Source organism: Danio aesculapii, chromosome 15 (assembly GCF_903798145.1).
Source record: "Danio aesculapii chromosome 15, fDanAes4.1, whole genome shotgun sequence".
Classification (NCBI taxonomy): Eukaryota; Metazoa; Chordata; class Actinopteri; order Cypriniformes; family Danionidae; genus Danio; species Danio aesculapii.
This window is the reverse complement of record NC_079449.1, coordinates 32,999,728-33,014,254: the sequence shown is the minus strand read 5'-3', so window position 1 is coordinate 33,014,254 and position 14,527 is coordinate 32,999,728. Positions and strand designations below refer to the sequence as shown.

At 36.4% G+C, this 14,527-nt stretch overlaps 1 protein-coding gene across 1 annotated transcript in view; it reads left to right on the top strand.

Annotated features, from left to right (window-relative positions):
- Window positions 1–5,590: 5,590 nt before the first annotated feature.
- The window catches only part of si:ch211-149e23.4 (uncharacterized), a 23,807-nt gene continuing 14,870 nt past the window's right edge, over window positions 5,591–14,527 (top strand). The window contains exons 1-5 of the mRNA XM_056473457.1: window positions 5,591–5,745; window positions 9,111–9,434; window positions 11,301–11,609; window positions 14,045–14,332; window positions 14,431–14,527. The exon at window positions 14,431–14,527 is cut by the window's right edge and continues 51 nt beyond it. Of these exons, the coding sequence (XP_056329432.1) occupies window positions 5,679–5,745; window positions 9,111–9,434; window positions 11,301–11,609; window positions 14,045–14,332; window positions 14,431–14,527 (1,085 nt within the window). The 5' untranslated portion in view covers window positions 5,591–5,678. The remainder of the gene's footprint in view (window positions 5,746–9,110; window positions 9,435–11,300; window positions 11,610–14,044; window positions 14,333–14,430) is intronic.

The window sequence follows — 14,527 nt, the reverse complement described above, 5'->3', positions numbered from 1 at the left end:
TTCTACGGCAGGGGTCTCCAACCTTATTTGTAGCATCGACTGCTGTTTGTATTGATCATTTTGTCATCGATTGATGTAGAGACAACAAATTAAAATAACATGACTCATGGTGGCACGGTGGCTTAGTGGCTAGCACTGTCGCCTCACAGCAAGAAGGCTGCTGGTTCGAGTTCTGCCTGGACAAGTTGGTATTTCTATAGGGAGTTTGCATGATCTCTCCGTGTTTTCGCAGGTTTTTCCCCGATTTCCAACAATCCAAAGACATGCACTATTGGTGGATTGGGTAATTAGTGTGTGTGGGTGTTTCCCAGTTCTGGGTTGCGGCTGGAAGGGCATCTGCTGCGTAAAACATATGCCGGAATAGTAGACGGTTCATTCAGCTTAGTCCCTTATAAATAAGGGACTAAGAGGGAGGAAAATTAATAAATGAATGAAGGAGCAATATGGCTCACCATAATATTTCAAGAGTTCACATTTAGCTGATGATTTATTATAAGCTTGTTTGACATGCTGTCCCGGGAGAGAGCCCTGAGCTCATAAGATCCTCGAGCCCGGGGCTCCCCCTTGTTGCAAGGTGAGAGGGGAGTTTGAGATCAGGTAGATCTCGAGAACTCCCCTGCTGTAGAAGCTAATGAACAGATAGTGATTGCTCTTAAGAGATAACTATTTACTAGGAGCATGTCTATAGTGCCAATTTGGATTAGTCAATTAACTTTTGTTGCATGTTTTTGGACAGTGGGAGGAAACTGGGAAACCCGGGGGAAACCCACGTGAGCACGGGGAGAAAGTGCAAACTCCACACAGAAATGTCTGCTGGTTTGGTAAAGCCTGGAACATTCTTGCTGTGAGGCAACAGTGCTAATCACTGGGCCATCCTGTCACCCATCTGGGAAGAAGGAGTAGGGGTGGATGGGGGGATTCTTCAAAACGAAGATAGCAGTGGTACGTAACCCAGGGTATTTGTAGTAGCTTAGGAGTCATCTGATTGGTGCATTGAGAATTGGGATAATGCAGATCCAGCCGCTAGCAATCATAAACATATGATCCTCTCGAAATTAGTTTATAAATAAACTTCACTTAGTGTGAGGACTGTGCAAGATTTTTTCCTGCAACAATAAAATAAACTTTTGAGAGCTGTTTGATTCCCACTCATGCTGTACTAACTGAATTTTGTGCTGGGTTCAATTCACACCTTAAGTGAAATTAAGTTTTTGTAGTAAATTACACTACTAATTTAAGTCAACGCAATGTTGTGCAGAAGTAGTGCAGAAATTGCCTAAATAGCGTCTACCTTGACAGTTTAAATAATTCAACTTGTGCAGAAAATTCACATGAGGTAAAAAAATCCTGTGAGTAAACTAACGAGAGTGCTTCGAATTTGGTATGAATAAAGGGCAAACTCAGGGTGCACTCACACTATGTTATCTGAACTGTGCCCAGGCACGTTTCCTGGTTCATTTGACAAGTGTGAGTGCTCTGGATCGGGCCCAGGCGCGGTTCAGTTGGGCTTTGCCGCGGTACGCTTGTAGTGTGAGTGCAAAGTGCACCTGAGCTCGAAACCGAAGACGCAATGTCACTTTTACGGGACTGTTTCATATGGATTTATTATTCGGTCTTGCTTTTCAGGGAACACAAACTGTCATAGTTTACAAGATGCAAACCCCTCACTGCACGTTAGCTGCCACCTTCAGCAAACCTCTTAATCTGGGGTCGCCACAGCAAAATGAACAGCCAACTTATCCAGCACATGTTTTACACAGTGGATGCCCTTCCAGCTGCTACCCCTCTCTGGAAATTTGTGATAATTTATGTGCAACAAAAGTTGTGGATCTGTTCGGCAAATACTCTTTATTGACCTGCTACTGGGCAGGGATCCAGAGGTTTGGGACCCCTGTTCTAAAGGATGAGAACTCACACTTGAATTGATATGATTTAACCAACACTATCATTACTGTAATACCAAATTTAGATATGGTATTGAGTGGTGGAAGTGGTCGACTGGGTTTTCTAACCAATCAGATCAGAGTAGACTCTCAGAAAGATCAGATTATTAGGGAGACCAGATTATTAAACCAACCACTTCAGACACTGGGGAAAAACTTAACTATGAGAAGATTAAAGTGTTTTTGGACACAAACGCATGCATTAACATATACATATGGATGAGTAGCTATTATGGGAACTATGTACACAGAGATCAGTTTCATAATGTAAATCCCAGTGTGCATAACAAATTTAAGTAAAAAATATAAAACAATTTTGATAAAGTATGATTGAATGTGCCTCGCCAGGACTGTCACAGTATTTTTATATAAATTAAAAATGGTCTAATTCTTCATGTACAGACAATTTTACTGGACAACAAGACTGCTGTAAATGAAGTCCTACTTAATTTAAAATATCATTCATAATATTTCTGTTTTTTTAACGTCCCAGATGACATATTATTATAGTAATTTATAGTATATACACTTACCAGCCACTTTTTAGGTACACCTTATTAGTACCAGGTCGGACCCTTATTTGCCTTCAGAACTGCCTTAATCCTTTGTGGCATAGATTCAACAAGGTACTGGAAATATTCCTCAGATATTTTGGTCCATATTTGGTCCATGTCGGCTGCACATCCATGATGCGAATCTCCTGTTGCCACATCCCAAAGTAGCTCTATTGGATTGAGATCTGGTGACTGTGAAGACCATTTTAGTACAGTGACCTCATTGTTATGTTCAAGAAACCAGTCTGAGATGATTTGCACTTTATGACATGGTGCATTATCCTGCTGGAAGTAGCCATCAGAAGACGGGTACACTGTGGTCATAAAGGGATGGACATGGTCAGCAACAATACTCAGGTAGGCTGTGGCGTTGACACGGTGCTCGATTGGTACTAATGGGCCGAAGTGTGCCAAGAAAATATCCCCCACAGCATTACACCACCACCACCAGCCTGAACCGTCTATACAAAGCAGGATGGATCCATGCTTTCATGTTGTTGATGCCAAATTCTGACCCTAACATTCCAAATGTCACAGCAGAAATCGAGACTCATCAGACCACGCAATATTTTTCCAATCTTCTATTGTCCAATTGTGGTGAGCCTATACGAATTGTAGCCTCAGTTTCCTGTTCTTAGCTGACTGGAGCGGCACCCGGTGTGGTCTTCTGCTGCTGTAGCTCATCTGACTCAAGGTTAAACCTGTTGTGCATTCAGAGCTCGAACTAGTCTGGCCACAAGGCATTTGTGCCCACAGAACTGCCAGTTTCTGAAATACTCAGACCAGCCCGGGAGGCATCAACAACCATTCTACATTCACAGTCACTTAAATCACCTTTATTCCTCATTCTGATGCTCAGTTTGAACTGCAGCAGATCGTTTTGACCATGTCTTCATGCCTAAATGCATTGAGTCGCTGCCATGTGGTCGGCTGGTTAGAAATTTTGCGTAAACGAGCAGTTGGACTCGTGTACTTAATAAAGCTGTCGGTGAGTGTACTGTAGTGTTTTTGAATCATAGTAAAATAATAATTACATAAATTAAATAGTTTTCTACAACTATAGGGTATATATTATACTAGAATGCACCCTTTTACTGTAGTAAAAAGTAATTCAGTTCACAACAGTTAATACTACATATTCACTAATATTAACACACACATTATAATACACTTTACTAAAATAAAGTTGTCGGTTCATTCTGCTCTGGCGACCCCAGATTAATAAAGGGACTAAGCTGAAAAGAAAATGAATGAATGAATAATTAATAAAGTTTAAAATACACTAAAGTATTAACTACAAATTTAATTTCTGTAGTATTGTTTTCATGTGTGGGGTTTGCAACTTTTTTTTATTTTTATTTTCTCACCCAACTGTATTACAGAACAAGACGTGCAAACAGTTTCTGTATTGATGAACAATTTATCCTCAAAAGCCAATTACGGTAAATTAAATTCACTTTGATTCTGAGAATTGCAATTATGTCTCAAAATTTGTATTTAATATTGGCACAATTATCAACCAAAATGACATTTCAAATGTTATTTAGCCATCAACTGATATACAAGAACACCACAAAGCGAATGTGTTTAACAGACTGCCTTTAAAGGAGATTTTAAAGTGAGGGACAGGAACACTGCACTGAGGTTGCTATTCGCCTCATAGTCTTCCTGTTTACCTTGATAACTGTCATTCTGTGGTGTAAACGTGTGAACATGTTTGTCTATCAGTTAACATGCGTCAGTCTGTGCCCGTCTGAGACAGTTTGTTCACACTCATAATAAGTGCACGGTTTAAAGATCTCCACTAAAGAAACAGCAAACGCTTTGAGGTGCTAGCATTATTTAAAGTAGGAAACTGAGAAACCTCAAGCGTGGACTGAAACTTCTTTCTCGTTGTTTCGTGAATGAGTAGTCGTTGAAACCTCAGCATGATGATGATGAGTCGACAGTTTAGCGTCGTTTCCTACACGGTGACCTCCATTCTGTATCGTTTCTTTATGACTAAATATGATAACCGACAAACTGACAGTTGTAAGCAAATGCGAGCGGTTAGATTTGGTGACAAGGCTAAAACGTTTTGACTGCTAGTTTACAATAGGAATTAGCATTTATGTAACTCCAACTGAACTATATAAAGGGATAGTTCACCAAAAAAATTAAATATGTCACCATTTACCCATCCTTCACGTGTTTAAGAGTTTCTTCTGGTGAACACAAGAAGATATTTTGAAGAATGCTGGTTGATGGTTCTCACTGACATTTTCTTTTCAAAATATCTTCTTTTGTGTTCAACATAAGAAAGAAACCACATGAGGGAGAGTAAATGATGAAATGATTGTAATTTTGGAGTGAATTTCCTTTTAATCTAGCAGTTATGACTAAGTATGGTAACCGACAAACTGACAAATGTGAGAGGTTGGTTTTAGCTATAGAGCTGAAAGTGCTGTTGGTGTTTCAGTGAATCAAACTGTTATTTTAAATCTAGTTTAATAACATTTTACTGATTTGATGTGACCAATCCAGTGTATTATTCCTAAACTTTAGTTCAAGAAGTTTTTTCATTTGGCATATCTATTTAAATGTGACCATTTTAAACACTTTTAAACCACTCCAGTGTAAGTAAAGCCGAGTAAAAATGTATTTATATAGCTCCTTTCACAGATAAGAAGCTTTACAGTAAAAGAAAACATATATTAAAACAGGTTAAAATCCATGTTCAAATAACACGGAATGTAAAACCAGCTCACCTTACAGTTAATTAAGCTTAATTAAGCTTGTCCAAAAAGATGTGTCTTTAACACATATTACTAGTGGAATGTATGATGCTAAAACTTTGGTTCAAACATTTGGAGTATGTAAATTGTATCCTTTTAAACTCAAATTGCCGCAGCAAAACAAACAAAGAAAAAGGTGCAATGTCATAATAAATGGGTGTGAGAATTTTTAAGTAATGATTTAAACATATAGTGGAGACAAGATGCTTGTGGGTTATTCAAAGCTTGACTATTTTGGGGTTTGGGTTAAGGAACACAAAGTACACACACACAGGCAGCTGAGTATGACCTTTTCAGCCCCACAGTCTAACAGCTTCAACCACACACACACGCACACACACACACACACACTGGCAGATACATTCAAGTAGTTTTTTGCTCCACTTGCCTCCTTTAATGACTTCAGCATGGGCCTGCCAATATTTTTTATTTTAGGAATGGCTCTAAAACTATCTCTCAGCATGAAAATGCAAGGTAGGTTCATCTCAGGTTTAATCAGCTTGGGCTTCATTTGAGCAGCTTGTGTCAATGCTGATTTGTGTTTTCTGCCCTTTTTTCAATGGCTTGCATGTTTTCTGGTTGGCTTGGTGTATGAACACACATTCTGGATGGAGTAATGTAAATTATTAGCACATGGTAGACACAAGCTGTGCATTATTTCTGGGGTAGTGTCAAAATGCTTATACTGAGGGAGGGAATGACAGTTTTTTAAATAGCTGTAGTTGTTATTGTGGAACAGTTTTGAGTATGTGATGATTATCATATTGCTTATTGAGAAAAGCTGCATGCAATGAACATTCTTCACATATTCTGCTGTAGGCATTTCCACTGTCTTTTGAGCAGACATCCTTTTTTGTTGAAAGAAACATTTAACCACATAACCTTTTCATTCTGAAACCAATTAAATGCTGAGGCATGAAAACAATAAATTCTTTATTTCTGTATTTGTTTGTTAGTACTGAAAAATATTGACCCCTAGAAAAAAAATGGTGAAAAAGACATTTTAACTCTTGGAAAGAGTGAGAGAGAAGGGGAGAGAAGAAAAGACAAATCCGGTTTAAATTGTTAATTAGAAATACAGTAGTAATGCAAATTATTATTATTATTATTATTATTATTATTATTATTATTATTATTAAATGTATTATTCTTTGTTATTTATTTATATATGTGTTTGCACATATATATATATAAAATGATAATGTATTAATATATGATATATATGATAAGGTAATTTATTGCATATGCATTTTATTTACATATATTTTTGCATACATGAATTGGTATTTATTTCTAGATAGTTTTTTTTTTTGTGATGCGTGTACCAGTCTTGTTTCGTAAGCGTACCCAATCAGTGCAGCGATGACGCTTTGAGCAGCTGTGATTTGAACATGGAGTTGTTTTCGCATGTAATCAGTTAAATGACTATGAATCAGGTAGTGTGGTATGTGTGTGGTTTACAGCAGCACGCAACATGTGTGTTGAAGGCCTGTGTAGGAAAGTCTTGTCACATGATTGAAAAACCCAAAACATCTGCTTCCTCTCGTGCGAAGCAACTCAATTTCCACCACAGACTCTGTGCACCATGCGTGTGATGTCACTTTTGTTGCCTTGTGCAGATTCAATCAACATTTTAAAGATTTTCTATATGTATGCAATGCACTTTAAGGCAATTATAGATTTGTTTTAATAGTGATAAGTTGTGAATGGTCCCCATAAAATATTGTCTTCACTTGTAACCTTCTTGTCATTTCAACCATAGCTTTGTATTGTGTTCTGATTGCTGCTTTCTATAACAATGAGTGGGTACAGGATGCAAAAAGGAAATGCCCTAAGAAGACAATATGACATAAATTTTAGCCACCTCTTACAGTATAAGTTACAGTATATCACATAAATGTCTGACATTTTAAAGTGCTTTGGTTATTTTTGGAGCTCGACAGGCCTAATCTTTTATAATATGGAAAAGAGCAGCCAGGACATTTTAAAATATCTTATTTTACCTTGCAAAAGAAATAAGGTAATTTAGGTTTAAAACCTCATTAGGGTGAGTGAAATATTTCAATTTTTGCAGATGAAACGGTTCTTTATGATTTAAAAGTTCAAATCAATGAGGCCTACTGGCTTAGTACTAAACGATTAAGCCCATACCTGCCAACATTTGTCTCTGAAAATCCGTGGGGTGGGGGGTTGGGTGCACCATGATGTGGGTGTATCTGTGTCCAGTATGCGGTGCCTGGTCTGTCCTATGCACCTACTTCTGCAATCTGGGGGTGTTATAGATTGTACCAAATAACTGAGGACCAGGGGAAGGGGGTGAAATTCCGGGAAAAATTACAAAACGGGAGATGGGTCTGAAATATGGGAGACTCCCAGGAAAAACGGGGGTGTTGGCAGGTATGCTATGAACAGTCAGTTTCAAAAAGAAATCTGGCCTAACTGAAAATACAAACGAGTTTACAAAAAGATTGAATCCAATATTTAGTGATAACATACCATAACAAGCAATTTATGCCTATCTTATGAAAGGTCAGCCATTTTCGATGGGAACACCAAAGGTGCAATTGGGATTTCAACATGGGTTAAAATGACACAACTTTTACTATTAAGCAGCTCTTCAGTGTTGATTGTTTTACTCATGGATGTCGACCCTGATGGACAGAACATAGGAAATGAACCAGAGGATATTTCCACACCAAAGAAAGTGGAGCCACAAAGCAACACCCACATATTATATATATAATCTCCACTGACCAAAGGCAGTTCGAAGAGTTTTGTTAACAAACAGTTCAGGTAGCAGGTAGCAGGTTTTTGCAGATAGCAAAAAATTCTGGCCCAGATTTGGCATAAAGCTGGCACAGCAGGCATTTATACAGCACTGGCATACAGCATGTGGGCCAAACATGGCCCGGTTTGGCTGAGGTGGCACCGTCTTTAGGGCGGCACACAAAACATAAGCCAGAAGTCAAATGTAATTGGCCCAGATTTTTTCTAAAAGTGATATGTGGGCCATGTAAGTTTGACCTATCTTGACCCACATTTAAAATACATTTTCATTATTTTTGAGTAGGGAAAAAAAATCTACCATTCAGGTTGTTTCGAGAATTAACTTGGCTGATACTTGGCTCAGATATGGTCCATGTTTAGCCCTTGTCTGGAAGTCAGACTTGGTCCAGTCATGTATCATAATTCACGGTGGGGGCATGGCCCAAGCAAAAGCTGATTTTGTGGGCCAGAGCTGGGCCAGACAAATTTTGCTGTGTGGGTTTGTTTGGCAAATTGTTTGGCAAACTTTTGAAGTAAACTCAACTCAAATTTGAAGTATTGGTGTCACACTACCTCCATATTTGATTTGGCGATGTATATCTAGGCCTTTAATATAGTCTTGGTTACATAAATGACCTTAAAGATTGGTCTTGCAAATATTTTTGAGAGTACAAAACGGACATCTTGCGAAATTCTTTTGTTGACCACCTGATCTTGAATGAACAAATCTATCAATGTTAAGCGTGCCAAGTGGCATTATGGTCAACAGGGGAATGTGAATGTACAGTAAATAAGATGTTTAATATTTTTTTTTACTATAATAATTACTGTAAAGGACTCAGTCAAAATATGAATATTTAGATGCAAAAACTTCTAGGGTCATTTAAAATTTTCTCTGCATTTTTTCAGGCTCTTGTGTGTATGTTCCGTAATTCCATTTGTATGACTTTTGATGGGTTCTTTTAATTGCCTTTAACATGAAATAACTGAATATAAAAAGTAGGTTGAGAAAGAAAATATCAGATGGCACTCCTTAAATATCTGTGTAATAAACATCCTCTCTGGTTTTATAGATGTGGAGGCCAGAGACTTGGTTCTCAACCAAACGGTGACAGGGATATTGGGAGAGGAGGTCTACCTGCATTGTTTGTACACCGGACAAAGTCAAATCATGTTCTCCTCCTGGAACCGTCTGGATTCAACCATGAAAGCAAAGAAAATGGCAGGCTACAACTTTATGAACGGTTATAAACGAGAAAACTTCGATATTCCGACATCAGCTACTAACCTCACTGTGAGGATGAACGTGACAAGTCTCGATCAAGAAGGAGAATACACCTGTGTTTTTAACTCTGAAGAGGATGAAACCAAGGGCACTATGACTCTCAGTGTTATTGGTGAGTATGAATGGAGACTGAATATATACATACATGATATTGAAAAATTGACATTTTCGATCCGCCTTAAATGTTGACTACTATAGTCTTCATTATAGAAATAATTAAATACAATTAATCTTTATTTATTCTTTGTTTACAATTTCTTTTATAATTTCTAATGCCCAATTCTCTTGAAATCATATTCACAGACCCTAAAAAGTCTTTCACTCTTTTAGGGTTAAATTAGTTCTGAACTTTTTTGTTTAATCACAATCCTATGGTGTGATTACTGCACATTACGATATTGATGCTAAAATGAAATATTGTGCAGTATACAATATATATTGAATGAAATGGTACTCTCTATATTGTCTTCCTTCATGCTATAACACATTTTTGACACTAAATAGCATTAGTGAGGTAAATATTATGTTATGTGTCTGTTTTATTAACATTGTTCCATTATAAATTTTTTGGACGATTATTACGCCACAAGTCTAGGGGAAAACAACATGGGCATAATAAACAAAATAATGTTGTGGGTGGTGGTAATATAACAAACAAAAGAATTTGCAATGTAAATAAACTAAATAACCTGTAAGTCTTAAAGTAAAAATACCAGAAGCTTGCCTTCCTTCCTGAATATAAACAAAGTCAAAAGTAATCAAAATAAATAGGCAGGCCACCCCTACAAGCTCTCAAAAAGCATACAACATTCGACAAGAATAAAGTTTGGTCGTCAACTGGAGGGGTGGGGAAATCCAGGAGCTATCCACTCCCAGCAACCGTCGCACCAAAAATGAGGTCCTCGAACTCTGCCGGAAGTTCCGTTTTATAGCTATCCGCCACCAGCAGCCAATCAGAGCCTGGGCCACATTAAAATTGGAGCCTATGGGATAACAAAAAAGAACACAAGTAGGCAGGACAAAAGAAAAAACACATGCAACAAAAATAAATAAATAAACTTTAGTCGAAATAGATTTTTTTCAGTTTTTTTGTCAATTTAGATGCGATGCATTTCAGAAAGTTTACAATCTGTTTTAGTAATATTGTTCAATGATCGATTGTTTGTGATTTTAATTTTTTTTTCCAGATTTTCAGTAAATTAAGACATGACGCATTGCAAGAAGTTTACAATCTGTTCTATTAACATTGTTCCATAATCGATTTGTTGCAATTTTTGCCAGATTTTCAGTGAATTTAGACGTGACGCATTTCAGAAAGTTTACAATCAGTTTTAATAACAATGTTCTATGATCGACTTTTTTTTAATTGCGATTTTGTCAGATTTTCAGCAACTTTATTTCAGGAAGTTTATAATCTGTGTTATTAACATTATTCCATGATCAATTTTTTTTTATTTAGTCAAATTTTTAGTAAATTTAGACGTGATGCATTTCAGGAAATTTACTATCTGTTTTATTAACATTGTTCCATGATCCATTTTTTTTTTTTGTGATTTTTGTCTGATTTTCAGTAAATTTAGACATGGCACATTTCAGGAAGTTTACAATCAGTTTTAATAACAATGTTCCATGATCAATTTTTTTTCTTTTCTTTTTTTGCGATTTTGTCAGATTTTCAGTGACTTTATTTCAGGAAGTTTACAATCTGTTTTAATAACATTGTTCCATGATCGATTTTTTATTAAATCTTTTTTTTTGCTATTTTGTACAATTTTCAGTGAATTTAGATGTGACGCATTTCAGGAAGTTGTACTGTTCCTTTCAAAATGCCTTCTAATGTAACAACAATAACAATAAAAAGAAAAAACAGTACAGATGTGAAATGACATGAACAGAGAGAAAATAATCAATAAAAAAGATTTAATTTTTGAGTGATACAGTAATCCAAAACTTACCTTTATTGTATGTTTTTTCTAAGCTCGGCCTGAAATTGACATAACTGTGAAGGAGGAAGTTGTGAACAGGTCCATCTACCATGCTGTCACTTGTTCAGCCTCCGGTGCCAAACCTGAGGCTGTGATTAGATGGGAGATCGCTGGTGTCCTTCCAAGAGATGACATCTTCTCCACGAACACCACTAATGCAATTCATCCCAATGGCACGAACAGTTCAGTCAGCGTACTTCACTTCCCCCTGATTATGAATAATGAGAGCACCGTTACCTGTGTGGTGGAGCATCCAGCGTTTACTGAGCCTAAAAGAGTCAGCATTGAGGTTGACACATTTGGTAAGTTCTGTTCTTTAATCGCTATTCATAAAAGCGAGAATGTTTCAGAAACAGAAGGAAAAAAAGCAGAACTGAGAAATGCCATTGGTGTTCTCTTATTGTTTACTCTTCGCACCAATGTTGCACATGTTTCTTGTGGTACTACCATATTTGCAGCAGCTCTCTGACCACAAACACTCTGAAGCCACAGTACTGAGCATGTTCTTTTTACACAACTGAAAAAAGTCAATGGCTCTGTTGTTTTTTTCACAAGGTTATTACAAAACAATTTAAAAAACAAACTGCTAAGCATTTTATTCCTTTTTGTTTTAGCAATTGGTTCACAAAAACAGTTCTGGCAGTTTAAATGCTGTACTTCATAAATTGTTCAATTATTTTTCAAACTATGTAAATTAATGTCTTTAATTAAGAATTTAGCATACAATCTAGTATATAGTGAGTTTCAAGCACCTGAAACGCTTTTAAAATACTGAAAGTTGTCACCCATCCTAACATATGCCCAGTTTAAATGCTGTACTTCATCATTTGTTCAATTATTAAGGCCATAGTTGATCCAAAATGTACATTATCTTCAATTAAGGATTTAGCATACAATGTAGCATGAAGTGAGATTCAGGCGCGTGAAACACTTAAAATGCTAAAATTATCCCACATCTTGATATATGCCCAGCTTAAATGCTGTACTTCATAATTTGATCAATTATTTTAGCCATAGTTGCTCAAAAAGTAAATAAATGTCTTTAATTGGGAATTTAGCAAGCAATTTAGCATAAAGTAAGTTTCAGGCATGTGAAATGCTTTTAAAATGCTGAAAGTTGTCACATATCTTAATATATGTCCAGTTTAAATACTGTACTTTCTAATTTGCTTAATTATTTTAGCCATAGTTGGTAAATAATGTAGGTTAATGTCTTTAATCAAGAATTTAGCATACAATCTAGCATATAGTGAGTTTCAGGCATGTAAATTGATGAAAGTTGTCACCTATCTTACTATATGACCAGTTTAAATGCTTTACTTCATCATTTGTTCAATTTTTTAGCCATCAAAATTGCACATTAATATCTTTAATTAAGAATTAAGCATACAATGTGGCATACAGTGAGATTCAGGCACGTGAAATTCGCCATTCAAATGCTGTACTTCATCATTAGTTCAATTATTTTAGCCATAGTTGATCAAAAAAGTAGATAAATATCTTTAAGAATTTAGCACACAATCTAGCAGATAGTGAGTTTCAGGCACGTGAAACACTTTTAAAATGCTGAAAGTTGTCATACGTCTTAATATATGTCCAGTTTAAACACTGTACTTCATCAATTGTTCAATTATTTTAGCCATAGTTGATCAAAAATGTATATTAATGTCTTTGAGAATTTAGCATACACTCTAGCACACAGTTAGTTTCAGGCATATAAATCACTTTTAAATGCTAAAAGTTGTCACATATCTTAATATATGCGCAGTTTAAATGCTTTATCTCATAATTTGTTCAATTATTTTAGCCGTTGTTCATCAAAAATGTAGATTAATATCTTTAATTAAGAATTTAGCGTTCGATGTAGCATACAGTGAGTTTCAGGCATGTGAAATGCTTTTAAAATGCTGAAAATTGTCACACATCTAAATACATGACCAGTTTAAATGCTGTACTTCATCATTTGTTCAATTATTTTAGCCATAGTTGATCAAAAATGTAGATAAATGTCTTTAATTAAAAATTTGGCATACAATCTAGCATGCAGTGAGTTTTAGAAACACAATTTTTTTTTAAATGTTGAAAGTTGTCACATTTAAATATATGCCCAGTTTTAATGCTGTACTTCATAATTTGCTCAATTATAAAAATGTAAATTAGTGTCTTTAGTCAAGAATTTAGCATGCAATGTAGCATACAGTGAGATTCTGTGTCACTAAACATGCTAAAATGCTCCCCTATCACCTAATATATCCCCAGTTTAAATTCTGTTCTACCTTTATTATTAAATTTTACGTCACGTTAACTGAAACAGATTTTTGGCTTGTAACCTTTGTGTACACAATCTATAAATGCCATGTCTAAAAATAGTAGGTTTTACACATAACTGTTGAACACAAGTTAACTAGGCCATTTCCATGCATTTAGGGCTTACCATTTAGCCAAGCAAAACTAGAATACAAGTGGTTTTGCACTGAAATACTGCACGCAGATTTCACCCAACTGTTAAGTGAATTCACCCTTCTTGTATCATGACTAAGACCAGTGTCCTTGTTGGAGCTATAGTTAGCATCTCCAGCAGCTTTGTAAACAGACAGAACAGCTGATTAAACTGTGGTGAACTCAAAAGTCAGCTTGTTTAACCTTAAGATCACACTCTTCTCGCTTCCCCACAGAAGAATAGTGTGTTAAAATGAACTTCCCCTGTTCTTTTTGGCATTTTTCATGTTTTTAACAGATTCTCCAGTTGTGAGCATGGAGACCGTCCTGATCCAAGAAGGAGGAGAAGACTTTCAGGAGGTCATCTGTAGAGCGACAGGCGGCAGACCACATCCCAATATCACATGGAAACTTCCTGAATTTAGAAACTCACCGCTTTTACAGAGAGACATCTCAGAATCAGACTCGGTTGTCAGTTCATATCGGTTCCCATCAGATCCTTATGAAGGAGAAAATATGTCTTGCATTTTTGGCTACATGTTTTTCCCTTTCACAAGCACTAGGACAATCACCTTACCTATTTACTGTAAGTCAACCAAGAGTATTTATATGGATCCATTGACACATGTAGTGGCGATATTTAAAATTCTTCCTAATTTGTTTATTGGTTTATTTACCATCTAGACCTGTACTCGATTCAACTGAAGGACGTCGATCATGCTGTTAGTGGTGAGAATCAGACTGTATTGGCATTTCAGGAGGGGGACTTCGACATTACAGT